The sequence below is a fragment of the Scyliorhinus canicula genome, chromosome 16 (assembly GCF_902713615.1).
Source record: "Scyliorhinus canicula chromosome 16, sScyCan1.1, whole genome shotgun sequence".
In the NCBI taxonomy this organism is placed as follows: domain Eukaryota; kingdom Metazoa; phylum Chordata; class Chondrichthyes; order Carcharhiniformes; family Scyliorhinidae; genus Scyliorhinus; species Scyliorhinus canicula.
This window is the reverse complement of record NC_052161.1, coordinates 124775280-124794363: the sequence shown is the minus strand read 5'-3', so window position 1 is coordinate 124794363 and position 19084 is coordinate 124775280. Positions and strand designations below refer to the sequence as shown.

Below are 19084 nucleotides of genomic sequence, written 5' to 3'. Positions count from 1 at the left end.
TGCCGTTGTGTTGACCGCATGTTGTGGTTGAATGCAATTCTGCCGTTGCTGATGGCCCAAAATCCTCCTGGATGCCCAGTTTTAAGTTGTTGGATTTGTTCTGAATCCATCCCATTAGCATGACAGTCGTGCCTTACATCGTAATTGATAGTGTCCTTGTTGCAAAGGCAAGACTTCCCCACAAGAACTGTGCCGTGGTCACTCCTGCAAATTCTGTCAGACAGTAGTATGTGTGACAGGTAGTTGGTGAGAGTGAGGTCACCTTTGGCCGAATGTGTCTGCTAGACGTCTGAAGGAACAGTTCACCTGTGCCCACTCCCTTTTTCCCTGTGGTCCTGCAATGTTATCCTTTTCGGATAATGACACTGCTACACCACACGCTCAGGCAGTGCAGTCTAATCCTAACCACATGCTGCGTTTAGGAATATTTTTCCATGTGTTGCCATTCTGCCTTTTGCCAATTACCTTAGGTCAAGTATTGTTGATTCCCTCACCACTTGCCACAGGTCCAGTCTAGACTTTTCCAGCTCAGTCTTTAGTAGTGTTACTAAACCATTCTTGGTGATGGATATAGAAGTTCTCCTGCTTATAGTGCTTATAGGAATATACTCCAGTAGGACTTGACATCTTAAGGAGAGGAAATAAAATTGGAGGTAAAGAAGGGGTGGAATAAAAGTTTGGCGTTGGTACCATTACTCAACATTTGCTCCCTCTTGCTTCAGTGCATTGTGCTTTCTCTGTTTGGATTTGTGGACTGCTAGAAAGTGTCCTAAATTTGTATTCTAACTCGACACAAAGTCTTTGCTCCACATTAACAATTTTGTAGAAATTCCAACTACGTGGAGAAATTCCTGGGATTGTAGGAAAGTCCTTGAGTGAAACCCCTGGTAACTATGGATGTCCTCCGGCCTTGCAGGATTTGAATCTTATGGGGATTTTGCAGACTGTGCATTGTGTGAAAGGGGACCATATGCTATCTCTGCAGTGAGCCACAACAAGGACATTCACACATAACTATTGAAATAAATCCGTCAGCCAACAAAACCAAGTTCAAATAACAAGCAGTTCAAGCTGATGCTACAGAAATAGATGAGTTTCCAATCACATTCTCTCTGAGGCTTTAAATATCCTCCCACTTCATTTTCATCTGACTCCAAAAGTTGAATAATGGTTCCGGAAGTATCTTGTTAACTTTCCCAAGTGGCCATATATTTTTTTTAAATTTACAGTACCCAATAATTTTTTCCAATTAAGGGAGAAATTAGCGTGGCCAATCCACCGAACCTGCACATCTTTGGGTTGTGGGGGTGAAACCCACATAGACACTGGGAGAATGTGCAAACTCCACACAGACAATGACCCGGGGCCGGGACCAAACTCGGGTCCTCAGCGCCGTAGGCAGCAGTGCTAACAACTGCGCTACTGTGCCACCCTAAGTAGCCATAATTTTACATGCAAGAGGCCAGATTGAGGTTTGGTTGGCCAGTATGGCATCAGCTGAGATTGATAGTCGACTGTATGCTGGAGTTGTTTCGAGACCAACCTCTCTGATAATTTGTTGAAATTACCTAACATTTATGTTAGGGCCCGCTGGTCATTGCCAGCAAGCTAGTTAACAATATTGTGGCAGTGTTCTCAATTGATTCTGATAATTTGGCAGCACAGGGTTCACTGCCTGGCAAAGCATCCTGGGTTATTATTTTTCTAAATTTAGAGTACCCAATTCTTTTATTTCCCATTTCAGGGACAATTTCACGTGGCCAATTCACCTATGGTGCACATCTTTTTGGGTTGTGGGGGTGAGATCCACGCCGACACAGGGAGAATGTGCAAACGCCACACGGACAGTGACCCGGGATCGAACCCGGGTCCTCGGTGTCGTGAGGCAGCAGTGGATTTATTATTTTTTTGTTGTTGACCATCTTATCCTCTGAAGGTGCAGAGTGAGCCCACTTTGGTTCAAAGTTGCTAACCTGGGAACCATGCTGACCTGTATGTCAATCCGCAATTCAATTGAGCTTTTGTGGAAGGCAATTAAGCAACAATTTGCATTTTTAAAGCCAATTTCTGACCTGCATTGCGATTATGATTTGCAACTAAACATTGGGTTGAAAATACTGAGTTTTCTCAAAAAGGTCTCTTCCCTCTGCTCAACCTGCATTTCCTCTGATTTGCAACCTGTTGATGCATTCCATTGAAATTACAGGAATACTCAAAAGGTGACTGCAGATTGAAACACTATGGGTGTTAGTCCAGTCTGAGAAAAGCCTGTGTCTAGATGAGAAATATTTTGAGTTCCTGGCCTGCTGCCAAGAGCTGGCTGGCACTTAAGCTGCATGTCATGTACCTGGAACAGGTGTTACCCGTCAAACACAGGAATGGTCAAAAGTACTGGTGACAGTCAAAACCCCAGGGCACTGACAATGGATGAAAGCATCAGTATACACACACGCAACCGACACAGCCCAGTATCAGTCTTAGTGATAGACAGCATCCCAGTCGCGCAGTCTATTTTGTTTCCTACCGTAATGTGCCACCCATTGTGAAAGCGACATATTTATTATAATGAACGAATAATTACAGCAAAATAAAACCAAAAAAATCAAGTCGTGTTTTGAAGTGACTTAATGTAAAAATACTAACCCTTCTCTTTCAGATGTAGCTACGAAGAGAGATTGGAGAGGTCGGAGGTTATTTTCCTTGAAACCGAGAAGGCTGAGGGGTGACCTGATTGAAGTATGCAAATTTGTGAGGGGTAGAGATAGGAGGAACTTGTTTCCTTTGGCAGAGAGTTCCAAAACCAGGGGTCATAGATTCAAACTAAATGGCAGGAGGATTAGAGGGGACATGAGGAAAAAACGTTTTACGCAAATGGGTGCCTGGAATTTGCCTGAGTTGATGGTGGAGGCAGTGATCCGAAACTCTTTTAAAAAGTATGTGGGGCAGCATGGTGGCACAGTGGTTAGCAGTGTTGCCTCACGCCACCGAGTACCCGGGTTCGATCCCGGCCCTGGGTCACTGTCCGTGTGGAGTTTGCATATTCTCCCTGTGTTTGCGTGGGATTCGACCCCACAACCCAAAGATGTGCACGGCAGGTGGATTGGCTACGCTTAAATTGCCCCTTAATTCGAAAAAATTAATTGGGTACTCTAAATTTATTTTTTAAAAGTACCTGGATCTGCACCTTAAATGCTGTAAACTGCATGGCTAGGGGGCGGGTGCAGGAAGATGGGGTTAGAAAGGGCACCTGGGTGTCTGGGTTGGCCTGGACAAGATGGGCTGAAAGGCCTCCTGTGCTTCATCTTTTCTATGGTTTTATGTTTTTTCTCATGAAATTACCAAAAACATAAGTTTGTTCGAACACAATTAATGGAAAACTAAATCATTAAAAAAATTCAAATGGTAACTGAATTGAAAAATGTTATTTCTCCTGTTGCACCCTGTGTACTTAATTCTAGATGATGAGTTTGTAAAGTTACAATTTACCGTACTGCTGAATGCCCTACTGATTTAAGACCTGTCTAACATGTCGTATCTGGTTTGAGATTTAAACATCGCTGCAGATTACATCATCGCCTCACACCTCCCAATGTTCAGAACCTGCAGCGAAGCATAATTGGATGAAATGACTGCTTTTATAAACCTTTAAGAAACCGAAAGACATTTCACAGTTTGTCCTCTTTATTTAACATTGTATGTTATGGGAATTTGAGTGTGAAGGAATGAGCTGCTGCTACTCGACTGGTTTTGACCTCAGTTGATCTATTTTTAAAAATGTTGACTGCGGCACAACATGGCTTAACTATCAGAAGACTTGAGCTAAAGCTGAACAAAATGTGAATAAGAAGTGAAATTTGTCGGAACATTCGCTTGCAGTGGGCGAAAAGAGTTCTGGAATAGGTTGCCAAGGAAGTCTGTAAATCGGGCAATGTGGGTTCAAAAGGCAATTGGATGTTTCTAGAAGAGATATGGCGAGAAGTTAGGTTGTTGCGTTTGATGACCTTGTGCCATGATTTTGTCCGGCATATACAGAAATGTTATTTCCTAGAAGTACAATGCAAATTGAATCTGTTAATCTTGCTGACCGTATGTCAACTGTGTGGAGCATTCTGGTCAAAGGGCGACTAAAGTAGAATCAAAAATGCCATTCAAATTGCAACAGGCCAGGTGCCAATGTTATGGCTATTAATGATGCTGCTTGGATGCTTTGGAAATGATGAGCAGGACATATTCAGTGAAAATAATCTCACTGAGGGGATTTTGGCTGACTATGACCCCCCCTGGAAAAGTGTGTATTGCCTTGTGACTCCTCACATCTCATTGCTTTTCTTTACTGAGAATCCTCCAGTGATTCTGCTGAACACCTTGGCAGAATAGTTATGCAGCGAGATCAGAGTTGAGTTGTAAAGCATGAAGGGGTTGCCCGGTGCTTAAAAAAAATAATTGCAGCACTCAGTGTGCACTGTATACTTTTAAACCTTTCTGCATATTTAAATAAAAATGTGTTGTTAAGAATAAAAAGTTCAAAGTAATTAGGGAATATTTCAACAGTAATGGAGAGAGTCACTAAAACTTCCTCCCTTCCCCCCTCCCCCATCCCATACAGCAGCCTCCACTAGCACCAAAACCTGGTTAACCACTACCATAACTAGCAGGTTAGGGATCATTATGGGATGCATGGTTACTGGGGCAACCAGACGAGACGTCACAACTGGGCATGTGCGTTCCAATTTTTCTCTCCCCTCTTTCTGTCTCTTTTTTTGGATTATTTTCAGGCGGGGGTCTGAGGAGATTTTTTTTGTTGGTGTGGCGGCCATTTTTCCACCTCACCCTGACAAATCTGTCAATATAGCCACTCCATCCGGCTCCTGCCTTTTTATTTTGAAAGGACTTTTTCCACCCCCTCCTGTCTTTTATTCATTTTGTAAAAAAAAAATCCTCCCATTTTGCATTTCGTCCCTCTGTATATAATCTTTCCCTTTTTTTAAATGTGAATTTTCTGTGCCCCATTCCCCCCCCCCCCCCCCTTATCTCTCTTTTAAAAATACATTTAATTGAACATTCAATGATGCCGGCATCTTTTGGCAATGAGGAGGACGGGATGGAAAACGATGAGGGAGCCCCAGGTAGGTGTTGATGAGGATCTCATTAATAATAATTTTCATGCTTATGTTGTCGATGCAAAAAAGGAGGATGAGAACCAGGCAGCAACTCCCTTTTTATTTATATATATATATCTCCACACACACACACACACACAAGAGCCTATCTACGTTGAACAGAATCTTAAAGCCCAACAGCCGAATGCCGGTAACTTCAGGGTTTGACCAAGCCTGGAGTGTCTGCAGAAAGTGTGTGACGAGGAGGAGGAGCGGGAGCCGGGGCCCCGGGAAGCCGTGATTCGGGGGCTTCGCCTCGGCTCATCTCGCTAGTTTTTTTCCGGGTCCCCCCCCCCGCTTCCTCGTAGCCGCAGCCGCCGCCGCCGGCACTTTGTGTTCGATGCTGCCCATGGCGGGGGTCCCGAGCAAGAAAAGGGTCTAATGCATATTCATTACTAATTCATTGCCATCTTGATCGGGAAGAGAAAAAATATTTTGACCCGTGTCTTTCAAACGCTTCCTAACGGGAAAGGCGGCTGTTTAAAACAGTTGCAATCAAAATCATTTTCTAACAGGGGGGAAACACAAGGGAAAATTCACCAAACGCTTCCAAATCCGTGCCCAGCAGCACTTTACATGGCTGAACCCGTCGTAAATTGTGTGTATATTTTAAACCTTATTTGAATTCTGTGTGTATTTTCTTAATCCATTTTGATTGAACTGTTGGACTGGGCCATGTTGACAGACCAGATTTGGACCTGTGCAGAAAACACCCAATGACATTTGGAATTGCTCCTCTCGTACACTAATCAGTGATCTCCCCCCAATAATTTTGAATTAACGTTGTGTTAACTAGTTGATACCTTTTTTCCCGCACTGGATGCGTGCAGTAACTGAATGAACACGGCGTTGGGTGGACGCTGTTTTGTATTCCTGAATGCAAATTATTGATCCCAGCACTGGTCTCAATGCCTGTGTTATTTTCTTCTTGTGTACAATACCTGTTACATTTACTGGATGGATACGTTTGTGTGTTTTAAGAGAGGAACTGGATACCTGTGTTTTTAAAGAAAGGGGTATCCCATTCATAGAAATGGTCAAATATTTTTTGAAGGATTGGTGGGTGGGTGAGGAGTTCTAATGCTAAGTGTTACACGTTTGACTTCTAATTCTTGCATCGCGTTTCAGGAAGTTGTTTTTTAATGAAAAGGGAAAAAGTTCTGTAACTCGACTTTATGGAGTGGGTGGGTGAGAGTTTGAGGGGGAAGTTATACTGAATGATTTGTGATTTGTTCCCCCCAATCAGCTCCTCTCTGTCCCTCTCCCCCAATGATGAACAAATGTTATTCAAAGCAGGCCCATTATGACGTCACAAAGCCGGCCGCAACCTACCCTGCTGGCGGCCGGAGCCCCGCCCCCTCATTTGCCCTCCCATTGGCTCGCCGGCTAATGGCTGGCTCGGTGATAGGTCAGTCACAGATGGCTGACAAGTTCGGTTGAGCCGTGCTGACATGTAGCAATTATTTGTATCCAAAGAGGCAAAAAAAATGCTCTTTTGTTTCAGCTGTTCCACTGCCCAGCGCTGCTCCACCCACTGCAGGGCATTAGGTGGTGCCAGACCGTTTTTATAAAGTTTATTTGATTCCCTCCCCCCCCCCCCCCAATTCCTCTATTTCCTTTCCTCCCCACTGGAGATGGGTGACATCTTTCAAAAGCAGGCCACATTGGTGCCCCTTGCCCTTTGGTACCTCCAATGCTGTTTTGCGTGAATCTCGACAGTAAATGATTTACTTTCTGCCCCATGTGCGTGATAGGCGCACACACTTTACAGCAGCACTCGAAGGTTTTTTAAATGGGAGACTGGTGGCATGGTGGCTGTTAGCATTGTGGCCTCACAGCATCAGGGATCCTTGTTCAAGTCCAGTCTTGGGTGACTGTGTGGAGTTTGCGCATTCTCCCTGTGTCTGCGTTGGTTTCCTCCGGGTTTCCAGGGTTACTGGGATAGGGTGGAGGATTGGGCCTAGGTGGGATGCTCTTTTGGAGGTTCAGCGCAGACTCAATGGATTGAATGGCCTCCTTCTGCACTGTAGGGATTCGTGTACATTGATATATCACCTCTCTCGAACATCAGGCACCCTAAAGTTGTCAATTAACTACTTTTAGAACGAAAGAGAAAATCCTGGAAAATCTCAGCAAGTCTGGCAGCATCTGTAGGGAGAGAAAAGAGCTAACGTTTTGAGTCCGATGACTCTTTGTCAGAGCTTTGACAAAGAGTCATCGGCAAAGCTTTGACAAAGAGTCATCAGACTCGAAACGTTAGCTCTTTTCTCTCCCTACAGATGCTGCCAGACCTGCTGAGATTTTCCAGCATTATCTCTTTCGTTTCAGATTCCAGCATCCGCAGTAATTTGCTTTTAACTACTTTTAGAAGCTCAGTCACCGCTGCAATTAATTTTTTTTTTTTTTTAATTTAGATTACCCAATTATTTTTTCCAATTAAGGGGCACTTTAGCATGGCCAATCCACCTACTGTGCACATTTTTGGGTTGTGGGGGCGAAACCCACGCAGACACGGGGAGAATGTGCAAACTCCACACGGACAGTGAACCAGAGCTGGGATCGAACCTGGGACCTCAGCGCCGTGAGGCGGTTGTGCTAACCACTAGGCCACCGTGCTGCCCCGCTGCAATTAATTTTAAGAATGTGGCAGCAAATTTGTGAATGGCAAGCCTCCACAGAGTACTATTTTTAATTTTAAGAGCACCCAATTCATTTTTTCCAATTGAGGGGCAATTTAGTCTGGCCAATCTGCCTAGCATGCACATCTTTGCGTTGTGGGGTGAAACCCATGCAAACAAGGGAGAATGTGCAAACTCCACACGGATAGTGACCCAGAGCCGCGATCGAACCTGGGACCTCGGCACCGTGAGGCAGCAGTGCAGAGTACTATTTTTAAAATAAAAATTTAGAGTACCCAATTATTTTTTCCAATTAAGAAGTCATTTAGCATGGCCAATCCACCTACCATGCACATCTTTGGGCTGTAGGGGTGAGACTCACGCAGACACAGGGAGACTGTGCAAACTCCACACTGACAGTGACCGTACCCAGGTCTTTGGCACCGTTATGCAGCAGTGTTTTTTCTTTTAATTTTAGAGTACCCAATTCATTTTTTCCAATTAAAGGGCAAGTTAACATGGCCAATCCACCTATCCTGCACATCTTTGGGTTGTGGAGGCGAAACCCACTCAAACACGGGGAGAATGTGCAAACTCCACACGGACAGTGACCCCGAGCCGGGATCGAACTTGGGACCTCGGCGCCGTGAGGCAGCATTGCTAACCACTTCGCCACCACGTGGCCGACAATAATGACCAGATAACATGTCTTTAATGATGTTGATCAAATGATAAATATTGGTCAGGACACCAGTGAGAACTTCCCCCATTTTGTTTGAAATATATGAATACAATGTATTTGGCCAGGGCTGGAATTTATTGGTCTATCTCTGAAATATCCTCCAGTCCCACAACCCTCAAACATCCAATTCTAACTCTCTTGCTTTGGAATCCCTAATTTTAATTGCTCCACCGTTGGTGGTAGTGTCTTCAGTTGCCAAGCCCCTGAACTCTGGGATTCCATCTCTAAAGCCTCTGTTCTTTCCTTCTTTAAGATGGTGCTATACACCAAGCTTTTGGCATCTGCCTGATATGTGGCTTGATGTCCACTTTTGCTTCATTACTCTCCTGTGAAGTGCCTTGGGTTGTTTTCTTACTTTAATACAGGATAATTGCAGGTGATGGTGGGCTGCGTACTTGTCCCGCTGTGGATCCAGCTGAGTAGCATGCCAAGCCACTTCAGAGGGTATTTAAGACTCTCGCGTTGATGTAGTTCTGGAGTGACATATAGGCACATAATGGGTAAGGATGACAAGTTTTCTTCCTTATTCATGGACGTTAATGGACCAGAACTCTTCATAATATATACGGTGCAGCCTGATCAGAACTTAATAATAATCTTTATTATTGTTACAATTAGGCTTACAATAACGCTGCAATGAAGTTATTGAGAAAATCCCCTAGTCGCCACATTCCGGCACCTGTTCGGGTACACTAAGGGAGAATTCAGAATGTGCAATTCACCTAACAAGCACGTCTTTCGGGACTTGTGGGAGGAAACCCACACAGACACTGGGAGAACATGCAAACTCCGCACAGACAGTGACCCAAGGGGGAATTGAACCTGAGACCCTGGCGCTGTGACACAACAGTGCTAACCACTGTTCTACCATGCTGCCCATTGTGCATTGAACTGACAGAATGATCAGGGTGTGGTCTGATTTGAACCCTGTACAGTTTGACCATTACCTCTAATGCTCACTCTCCTGTTTTGGTTGGGTAGCTCAACAGTTTATAAATTTTGTTGATTTTCTGTTCTGCGTTGGTTGGATGTGTTAATTCTCTTGGACTCCTAGATTTCTTTCAACTTCATCCATGACTGTTTTAGTGCTGTTTTTGGAGTATGAAAAAATAATTTGGTACACTAAATTTATTTTTAAAAAGACACTGCTTCACTGTTCAGATTATGGATGACGTGCATCTCCACTCCATTTTCCTACCTTTGTTCCAGATTTCATGATATCCCATCTCCATGCCAGCCATTGGTTGTTTTATTACAGTAATACGGGATTATTGGAGGTGATGGCGGTTTGATCCAGCTAAGCCGCTTTAGAGGGCATTCAAGACTCTCATGATGATGTGGTACTAGATTGACATATAGGCCCAGAATGGGAAATGATGGCAAGTTTTGTTCCCTATTCATGGGCATTAGTGGACCGGAACTGTTCATAATACACACGGTGATCAGACCGGATGCAGCGATCAGGGTGTGGTCTGATTTGAGCCCTGTACGGTTTGACCCTTACCTCCTTTGTATAGACTGCAGCCTCTCTATGGATGGTAGCCTCTCTCCTGTTGAGGTTGGGTTAGCTCAACATTCGATAGACTTTGTTGATTTTCTGTTCTGCCTTGGTTGGACGTGTTAATTCTCTTAGACTCCAAGCTTTCTATTTTAAAAAATAAATTTAGAGTACCCAAATGTTTTTTTCCTATTAAGGAGCAATTTAGCATGGCCAATCCACCTAACCTGCACATCTTTGGGTTGTGGGGGTGAAACCCACGCAGACAGGAGAATGTGCAAACTCCACACAGACAGTAACCCAGGGTCGGGATTCAAACCTGGGTCCTCAGCGCCGTAGTCCCAGTGCTAACCACTGCACCACGTGCTGCCCTGAGACTCCAAGATTTCTTTCAACTTCATCCCATATAAAAAAAAATTTAGAGTGGCCAATTCATTTTTTCCAATCTTTGGGTTGTGGGGCGAAACCCACGCAACACGGGGAGAATGTGCAAACTCCACACCAACAGTGACCCAGACCCGGGAGACAGTAGTGCTAACCACTGCGCCGCCGTGCTGCACACAACTTCATCCATGACTGTTGTAATGCCATTTGTGGAGTATGTTTATTGTCTATTCCTCCTTCCCATCTGTGGCATTTTACACTTAGCTACGTAATCCCCTCATAATCTTGTCCAACCCAATTAGGTCACCTCTCAGCCTCCCCTGTCCTAAGGGGAACAACCCTAGCCTCTCCAATCTCTCCTCATAGCTGCAATTTTTAAGCCAGTTCTTGCAATTCTCCTCTGTGCTCTCTCCAGAACAATTATGCCCTTTCTGTAATGTGGCGACCAGAGCTGGACGCAGTTCTCAGTCAGGAAGATTTCTATTGATCTCCAATATCCACAGCTTTTTGGAGAAGTAAGTTCCAGTTTCCCACTTGGTAAGGTCTCGAAATGCAACAAAGGTAAAACTATGGGATCTCCCATAGTCCCAGATGACCATAGGCTGCTTTGCACTTTGAGAGGGAGAGCTGACTGGTTGTGGTTTAACCTGAGGGTCACCACCCCTCAGGCGAGGGGCAAGGTTGAGAATAACCTCAGCCGGTACGGGGATTGAACCCACGCTGCTGGCCTCGCTCTGTATCACAAACCAGCTGTCCAACCAACTGAGCTAAACCGGCCCCCATGAATGTTTTCCACTACAATGTGTGGGGAAAAGAGCTTCCTGATTTCACACTCCTGAACAGTCTGGACCTAATTTTCATGATTTCTCCCACTAGAGGAACTAGTTTCTCCCTGGTTACCTTATCAAATTCTGCCATTTTAAATACCTCAATCAGATTGCCCCTCAAAATACAAACCTAGTCGCAGCAAGTTGTCCTTGTATGTTAACCCTCAAATCACTGATCCCATTCAGGTGATTTGGTACTGCACCTCTTCCCCCCCCCCCCCCCCCCCCCCCCCATGCAGGGCCCAGATTTCAAACCAGTACTCCAGATGGGGTCTGAACAATATACAACTGGAACGAAAGGGAAAATCTCAGCAAGTCTGGCAGCATCTGTAGAGAGAGAAAAGAGCTAACGTTTCGAGTCCAATGACTCTTTGTCAAAGCTCTCTTTGTCATCGGACCCAAAACGTTAGCTCTTTTCTCTCCCTACAGATGCTGCCAGACGCTGAGATTTTCCAGCATTTTCCCTTTCGTTTCAGATTCCAGCATCCGCAGTAATTTGCTTTTCTACAATATACAACTGGATCTTTATTTCCTCCCTGTTGAATTGTAAGCCCTTTGAGATAAAGACCAGAGTTCCAATTTGGTGCTTTTGTTTGTATAATCTACCTGAACCTCAACATCCCCTGCCCATGATGGAAAGTATATGAGAATGTAAGTATGTGAGAGGAGGTATGTAAGTACAGGAGGGAGATAGAGAACCTAGTGGAGCGGTGTAACGACTACAATCTGTCCCTCAACTTCAGCAAAACGCAAGAGCTGGTCACTGACTTCAGGAAGCAAAGTATTGTACACACCCCTGTCAGCATCAATGGTGCAGAGGTGGAGATGGTTGACAGCTTCACATTCCTAGGTATGCACGTCACCAACAATCTGTCCTGGTTCACCCATGTCGACGCTACGACCAAGAAAGCACAACAGCGCCTATACTTTCTTCGGAAACCAAGGAAATTCGGCATGTCCATACTGACTCTTACCAACTTTTACAGATGCACCATAGAAAGCATCCCATCTGGCTGCATCACAGCCTGGTATGGCAACTGCTCGGCCACAAGACCGCAAGAAATTACAAAGAGTCGTGAACACCGCCCAATCTATCGCACAATTTTGCCTTCCATCCAATGACTCTGTCTACACCTCCCGCTGATTTGGCAATGACCCCTCCCACCTGGCTTACTCACTCTTCCAACTTCTTCCATTGGGCAGGAGTCTGAGACCACGCACTAACAGGTTCAAAAACAGCTTCTTCCCGCTGTTACCAGACTCCAGAATGATTCTCTTATGGACTGAACTGATCTCTCCACACATCTGCTCTAATTAGCAGTATAACACTTTCTGCTCGCCCGATGCCTGCGCCTATGTATTTACATTGTGTATTTATACATGTCCTATCATTTTCATGAATGGAACGATCTGTCTGGACTGTACACAGAACAATACTTTTCATTATACCTCTATACACGTGACAAATCAAATTCAATGTTGTGTGAGAACAGGGTTGGATATGACATGGATGTTGAACCAAATGACAATCCAATAGTCTTCGCCTGTAGTTGGATATGTTGAGCAACCATTTGGGTAAGGAACTGGAGGACAGTTCGTGTCAATGGATCTTAGGGCTCCAGGAAGTAGAGGAGGTGAGGGAGTAATTTGGATAATGATATCCATGTATATTACTCCAAAGTATATGATGTGGAAATGCTGGCTTGGACTGGGGTGAGCACAGTAAGAAGTCTTACAACACCAGGTTAAAGTCCAACAGGTTTGTTTCAAATCACTAGCTTTCGGAGCACTGCTCCTTCCTCAGGTGAAATGAGGAGGTGGGTTCCAGAAACATATATATAGACTAATGAGTACACGTGAGTACGGCCTCAACCGGGACCTTGGATTCATGTCGTATTACATTCACCCCCCACCATCTGGCCTGGGCTTGCGAAATCCTACCAGCTGTCCTGGCTTGAGACAATTCACACCTCTTTAACCTGGGATTACCCCTCTCTCCAGTTGCTCCTTCTGGACCTGTAAAGACCTAAATACCTGCAAAGACTCGCATTCAAAGTATCGTCTTGCATCATTGGCTGTCTATATATGTGTTTCTGGAACCCATCTCTTCATTCACCTGAGGAAGGAGCAGTGCTCCGAAAGCTAGTGATTCAAAACAAACCTGTTGGACTTCAACCTGGTGTTGTAAGACTTATTTTTTGTTAAATTCTAGAGTACCCAATTTTTTTTCCAATTAAGGGGCAATTTAGCGTGACCAATCCACCTAACCGGCACATCTTTGGGTTGTGGGGACGAAACCCACGCAAACACGGGGAGAATGTGCAAACTCCACATGGACAGTGACCCAGAGCCGGGATCGAACCTGGGACCTCAGCGCCGTGAGGCAGCAGTGCTAACCACTGGGCCACCGTGCGGCCTGTGTTGTAAGGCTTATTACTGTACACCACAGAGTGCAGCATTTAATTGGATACTTTGCTTGGCTCAAGGTGTTTTATTTAATATTTAAAGGCCCACCACATTGCAAACTATTTTATTTTTACCATTTTACCAATGTTCATTTCATGAATGTGTAGTTTTCTTGCTGATGCAGTGCTGTTTGGCTGAGAGGTACTTACCCGAGAACAACGATTTGTGTTTATATGGCACTTTTAATGCAGTAAAATGTTCCAGGATACTTTACCAGAGTGTAGTCAGAAAGAAAATTGACACTGAGCCACATTAGGATGGATTTGGTTGTAGAGGTAGATTTTAGAGATTGTTTTAAAGGAGCAGAGAGAGTTAGAGGGTGAGGAGCTTCTGGGAGGGAATTCCAGAGTTTAGGGCCCAGTAGCTGAAGGCCAGAAGAGTGAATGGCGGATGGGCAAAAGGCTGGAGTTTTCGGAGGGTTACACAGATAGGGTGCATAGATCATGGAGGAATTTGAAAACAGGAACCATTTGAGGTGTTGCTTCACTGGACAGTATCTGGAACCTCTTGCCCCACGTCCCGTCCCATGTGTACCTGCTCACTGAGCTGCTCCAGGAACTGGACCAGACTGGTGTAAGCATCAATTAAGTTCTTTTGAATGTCTCTGAGACTGTTTTTAGATTTAACATGGCGAGGTGCCCTCTCTGTTTAGCTGACATGCAAACTTTGGCTCCAGACAAACAAAAAGTCGCAACACTTGAGAGGAGGTGTGAGTTCTTGTTGCTTTTCCAGTTGTACTGAGAGAGAGGTGTGAAACTCTACGGAGTCTGTTTAGTCTTTTTTTCCTTCTAGACTGGAAGATGTGTAATTAGCAACTCCCTACCTCCGTCCTTCATTGACTCGAATATTCCTGCGTCAGGTACAGGCAGGAGGAACTCATTGGCTTCTCAAATGGCGTGGCAAATTCAGGTTTAACGGCCAACGTCAATTTGACTCTTCAGAACCATAGAATTCCTACAGAGCAGAAGGAGGTCATTCAGCCCATCGAGTCTCCACCAACCCTCTAAAGCATCACCCTACCTAGGCCCACTCCCCCAATCTAGCCACGTATCTTGGCCAACCCACCTAACCTGCACAGCCACTTAACTTGTGGGAGGAGACTGGAGCTCCTCCAGTAGGAGGAGGGCAACCCGGTAGAAACCCACGCAAACAAGGGGAGAACGTACAAACTCCACACAGTCACCCAAGGCTGGATTTGAACCCGTGTCTGTGGTGCGATGAGGCAGCAGTGCTTGCCACTGTGTCATCCTTTCTTTCTGTCTTTCGGTTCCAGTTTTCATAGGTGGCCTTGGGTTCTTTTTTCCAAATGGCTCTTATTCATGTGGGCGGCACGTGCATTTTAAACGCAGCCTTCCGAGCTGTGATTCCACTGCAATATTTGAAGCTAAACTGAGGCGATCTCTCTGGTGCCCTGACCGATATTTATCCTTAGACCACCGTCACTGAAGGAGATATCTAGGCATTATTGTGGTGTATGTGGGGACTTGCTGTGCACAAATTGACTGCTCCATTTTTCTTGCATTCCCACTGTTGTTGTTGGCATCGGCTGGCTGTCCATTCCAGGACCACATCTACCTAATGTCCTGAGATGCTGCCGTGGACCTTCATGTGACTAAACCGGCTAATTTCTGACCCCAAATAAACATATGGGGTAGGACAACCCTTGAAGTAGTGGGATCCGCAGTGCAGGATTTGCTTCCTATTTTACCACTGTAAACTGGGTTTGGCAAATCAAAAGCCTTTTCTCTCTTTGCCCTTTGGAGAGGGGAGTCCATGGAACCATAGAAAAGTTACAGCACGGAAGAAGGCCATTCGGTCCATCTTGTCCATGCCGATTCGAGGACACCCTGTCATGACTCTGTGTTCACTGAGCCTGACAAGGCCTCCGTTTTTAAAATTCCCAAATGGGATTTGGGTATGTGCCTGATGGGAGGAAAAGCCCAGGGCCAGGGCGAAAGACCAGGACAATGACATTGATTGGACATCTCTACCAAAGTGCCAGCACTTACACGATGGGCCAAATGGCCGCCTCCTTCTGTGACTCATCCTTCTTCTCAAATCCTTCCATAGCCTTGCTACCTCCATAATTTTCCCCATCCCTGGAACCTTCCAACATCTCTGTGCTCCCCCAATTTTAACCTGCACATCCCTGATTTTAATTGCTCCCATTACTGGCCGTGCCTTTGGCTGCCTGGATTCCCAAGTTCTGGAATTCCCTCTCTGTTACCCTCTTTGTCTCTCGAATGATCCCTTCCCCCTTTAAGATGCTCCTTAAAGCCAAGCTTTACATCATCTTTTCTACTATCTCCTTTTGTGGCTTGGTTCCGAATTTGGTAATGCTCTTGTGAAGTGCTTTGATTGGGGGTGCTTTACGATGAAAAGGCACCATATAAATGCAAGTTGTTGTTGTTGTTTACAGTGCCCTGCCATGGTGGAGAATTCAGTCATTCCGTTCGGTGTGTAAGTGTGCGAGGTACGTTTGTCACATTTTCACGATATTAAAATAGAAATTGCTGGAAACTCACAGCCCTGGTGCATGGCTTCCTGCCCAGACACGACCTGCCTCCTGCCCTTTCCCCCGATATGTGTTTTCAGTATCTTTTTTCGTGTTTCTTTCTTTTCTAAGGTTCCTATTGTGTAGTTTATTTTAATTTTAAAATAAGCGCCTACCCTTCATTGGGCGGCCCGGCAGCACAGTGGTTAGCACTGCTGCCTCACAGTGCCAGAGACCTGAGTTTCGATTCCCGGCTTAGGTCACTGTCTGTGCGGAGTCTGCACATTCTCCCCATGTCTGCGTGGGTTTCCTCCAGGTGCTCCGGTTTCATCCCACAAGTCCCGAAAGATGTGCTGTTAGGTGAATTGGACATTCTGAGTTCTCCCTCGGTGTTAACCGAACAGGCGCCGGAGTGTGGCAACTAGGGGCTTTTCACAGTAACATCATTGCAGTGTTAATGTAAACCTACTTGTGACACTAATGAAGATTATTATTATAGGGCCCCTTAAAAGTTGTGCATTATTTTGAGCAATGGGTTTGAGGACAGTTTGCTGTCTGTCCAAGCTCCTGTCCGTATCCAGGCTGAGATAATAATTCCATTAGGACACATATATATACAGCTGGGGGAGTTTCCTACCAAATACTATTTCATCTTTGAAGCAGAATCATGCGCATTCAGAACATTAACACTCTCTTCTCGCTCCAAAAATGCTATGGGACCTGCTGAGTTTTTCAGCGTTTTCTGTTTTTATTTCGTATTTCTAGCATCCATAGTATTTAGCTTATATTGCACTATTTACTCTCCCCTGACTATGAGCTATTTTGCTTTACAATTCTTCCTTCTAACCTGGCAGAGGGTTGATAGAATTGCAGGCCATCTGTTTCTGAGTGGCTATTTCAGATGTTTTTTTAAAATTCCCAAAGTGGCAATTTAGCGTGTCCAATCCTTGCACATCTTTGGGTTGTGGGGGTGAGACCCACGCAGCCATGGGGAGAATGTGCAAACTCCACACAGACAGTGACCCTGGGCCAGGACGGAACCCGGGTCCTCCGCGCCGTCAGGCAGCAGTGCTAACCATTGCGCCACTGTGCCGCCCTGCTATTTTAGATGTATTAATTTTAAATGCTTCTGTATTTTCCCCATCACTTAAGAGGCACCGACACTGATGGGTTCCTCGGTTGCCAAGTGCCCTCTGGCATATTGTCCAGGTAACCAAATTGAGCTTGTACAGAGTGGTGATGGGCTCCTTAACAATTGAAAGTGGCAACATGGTGGCGCAATGGATTGGCAGTGTTTTTCAAACTTTTTTTTTCGGGGACCCATTATTTATTTATTTTTAAAAAAAAATTTAGAGTACCCAATTCATTTTTTCCAATTAAGGGGCAATTTAGCGTGTTCAATCCACCTACTTTGCACATCTTTGGGTTGTGGGGGTGAAACCCACGCAGACACGGGGAGAATGTGCAAACTTCACGCGGACAGTGACCCAGAGCCAGGATCGAACCTGTGACCTCGGCGCCGTGAGACTGCAATGCTACCACTGCGCTACCGTGCTGCCCTCCTGGGGACCCATTATTACCAACTAGCCGACCTTTGCGACCCACGCCGGCCGACCTTTGCGACCCACGCCGGCCGACCTTTGCGACCCACGCCGGCCGACCTTTGCGACCCACGCCGGCCGACCTTTGCGACCCACGCCGGCCGACCTTTGCGACCCACGCCGGCCGACCTTTGCGACCCACGCCGGCCGACCATTGCGACCCACGCCGGCCGACCTTTGCGACCCACGCCGGCCGACCTTTGCGACCCACGCCGGCCGACCTTTGCGACCCACGCCGGCCGACCTTCGCGGGCCACGCCGGCCGACCTTCGCGGGCCACGCCGGCCGACCTTCGCGGGCCACGCCGGCCGACCTTCGCGGGCCACGCCGGCCGACCTTCGCGGGCCACGCCGGCCGACCTTCGCGGGCCACGCCGGCCGACCTTCGCGGGCCACGCCGGCCGACCTTCGCGGGCCACGCCGGCCGACCTTCGCGGGCCACGCCGGCCGACCTTCGCGGGCCACGCCGGCCGACCTTCGCGGGCCACGCCGGCCGACCTTCGCGGCCCACGCCGGGCGACCTTCGCCGCCCACGCCGGCTGACCTGCGTGACCCACCATTTTCTCTTACCTTGTTTGTTGCTGACAAAAATGATTTTGGGTCCTTTTGGCCCCAATGGTCCCTTAGGCCCCCCAACTTGTAAAAACAAAAGGCTGTGACCATAGAAAAAGAAATGTGGGCGCACTGCGCATGCGTGCCTGATCAGTGCGCATGCGCATATTTTTGCGCATGCGCAGTGTGGCCCAATTTTAAAAATCTGTTCCTGGCCATTTTGAAGGCTGCTCATAGCCGGCATTATTAATAGCCGGCTGCTGCGGCATTTGCGTGCTTGGGAGCGCTGCGATGGACGGTTCCGCAACCCTCCCGTTACCCGCCCGCCCCTGAGTTTGACAATGCCTGGATTAGCACTACTGCCTCACGGCGTCGAGGCCCCAGGTTCGATCCCGGCTCTGGGTCACTGTGTGTATGGAGTTTGCACATTCTCCCCGTGTTTGCATGGGTTTCGCTCCCACAACCCAAAGATGTGCAGGGTAGGTGGATTGGCCACGCTAAATTGCCCCTTAATTGGAAAAGATGAATTGGGTACTCTAAATTTTTTTTTTTTTAAACAATTGAAGGCATCGCCCTCAGTGGCCCCCACCCACACACCCCTCCCCCACACACCCCTCCCCCATACAGCTTATTGCCAACTGATTGCATTTTATGCAGTTGGGTTTTCAATAACCACTGTTTGTACCCAGAGAGAATCAAACCGACTCCTTATGGACAGTGACAGGTAATGGACTGAATACTCGT

General features: G+C 46.4%; 1 protein-coding gene across 1 annotated transcript in view; it reads left to right on the top strand.

Annotated features, from left to right (window-relative positions):
* Positions 1-4698: 4698 nt before the first annotated feature.
* The window catches only part of chd5 (chromodomain helicase DNA binding protein 5), an 84886-nt gene continuing 70500 nt past the window's right edge, over positions 4699-19084 (top strand). The window contains exons 1-2 of the mRNA XM_038821443.1: positions 4699-5126; positions 16114-16167. Coding sequence (XP_038677371.1) covers positions 5066-5126; positions 16114-16167 — 115 coding nt within the window. The 5' untranslated portion in view covers positions 4699-5065. The remainder of the gene's footprint in view (positions 5127-16113; positions 16168-19084) is intronic.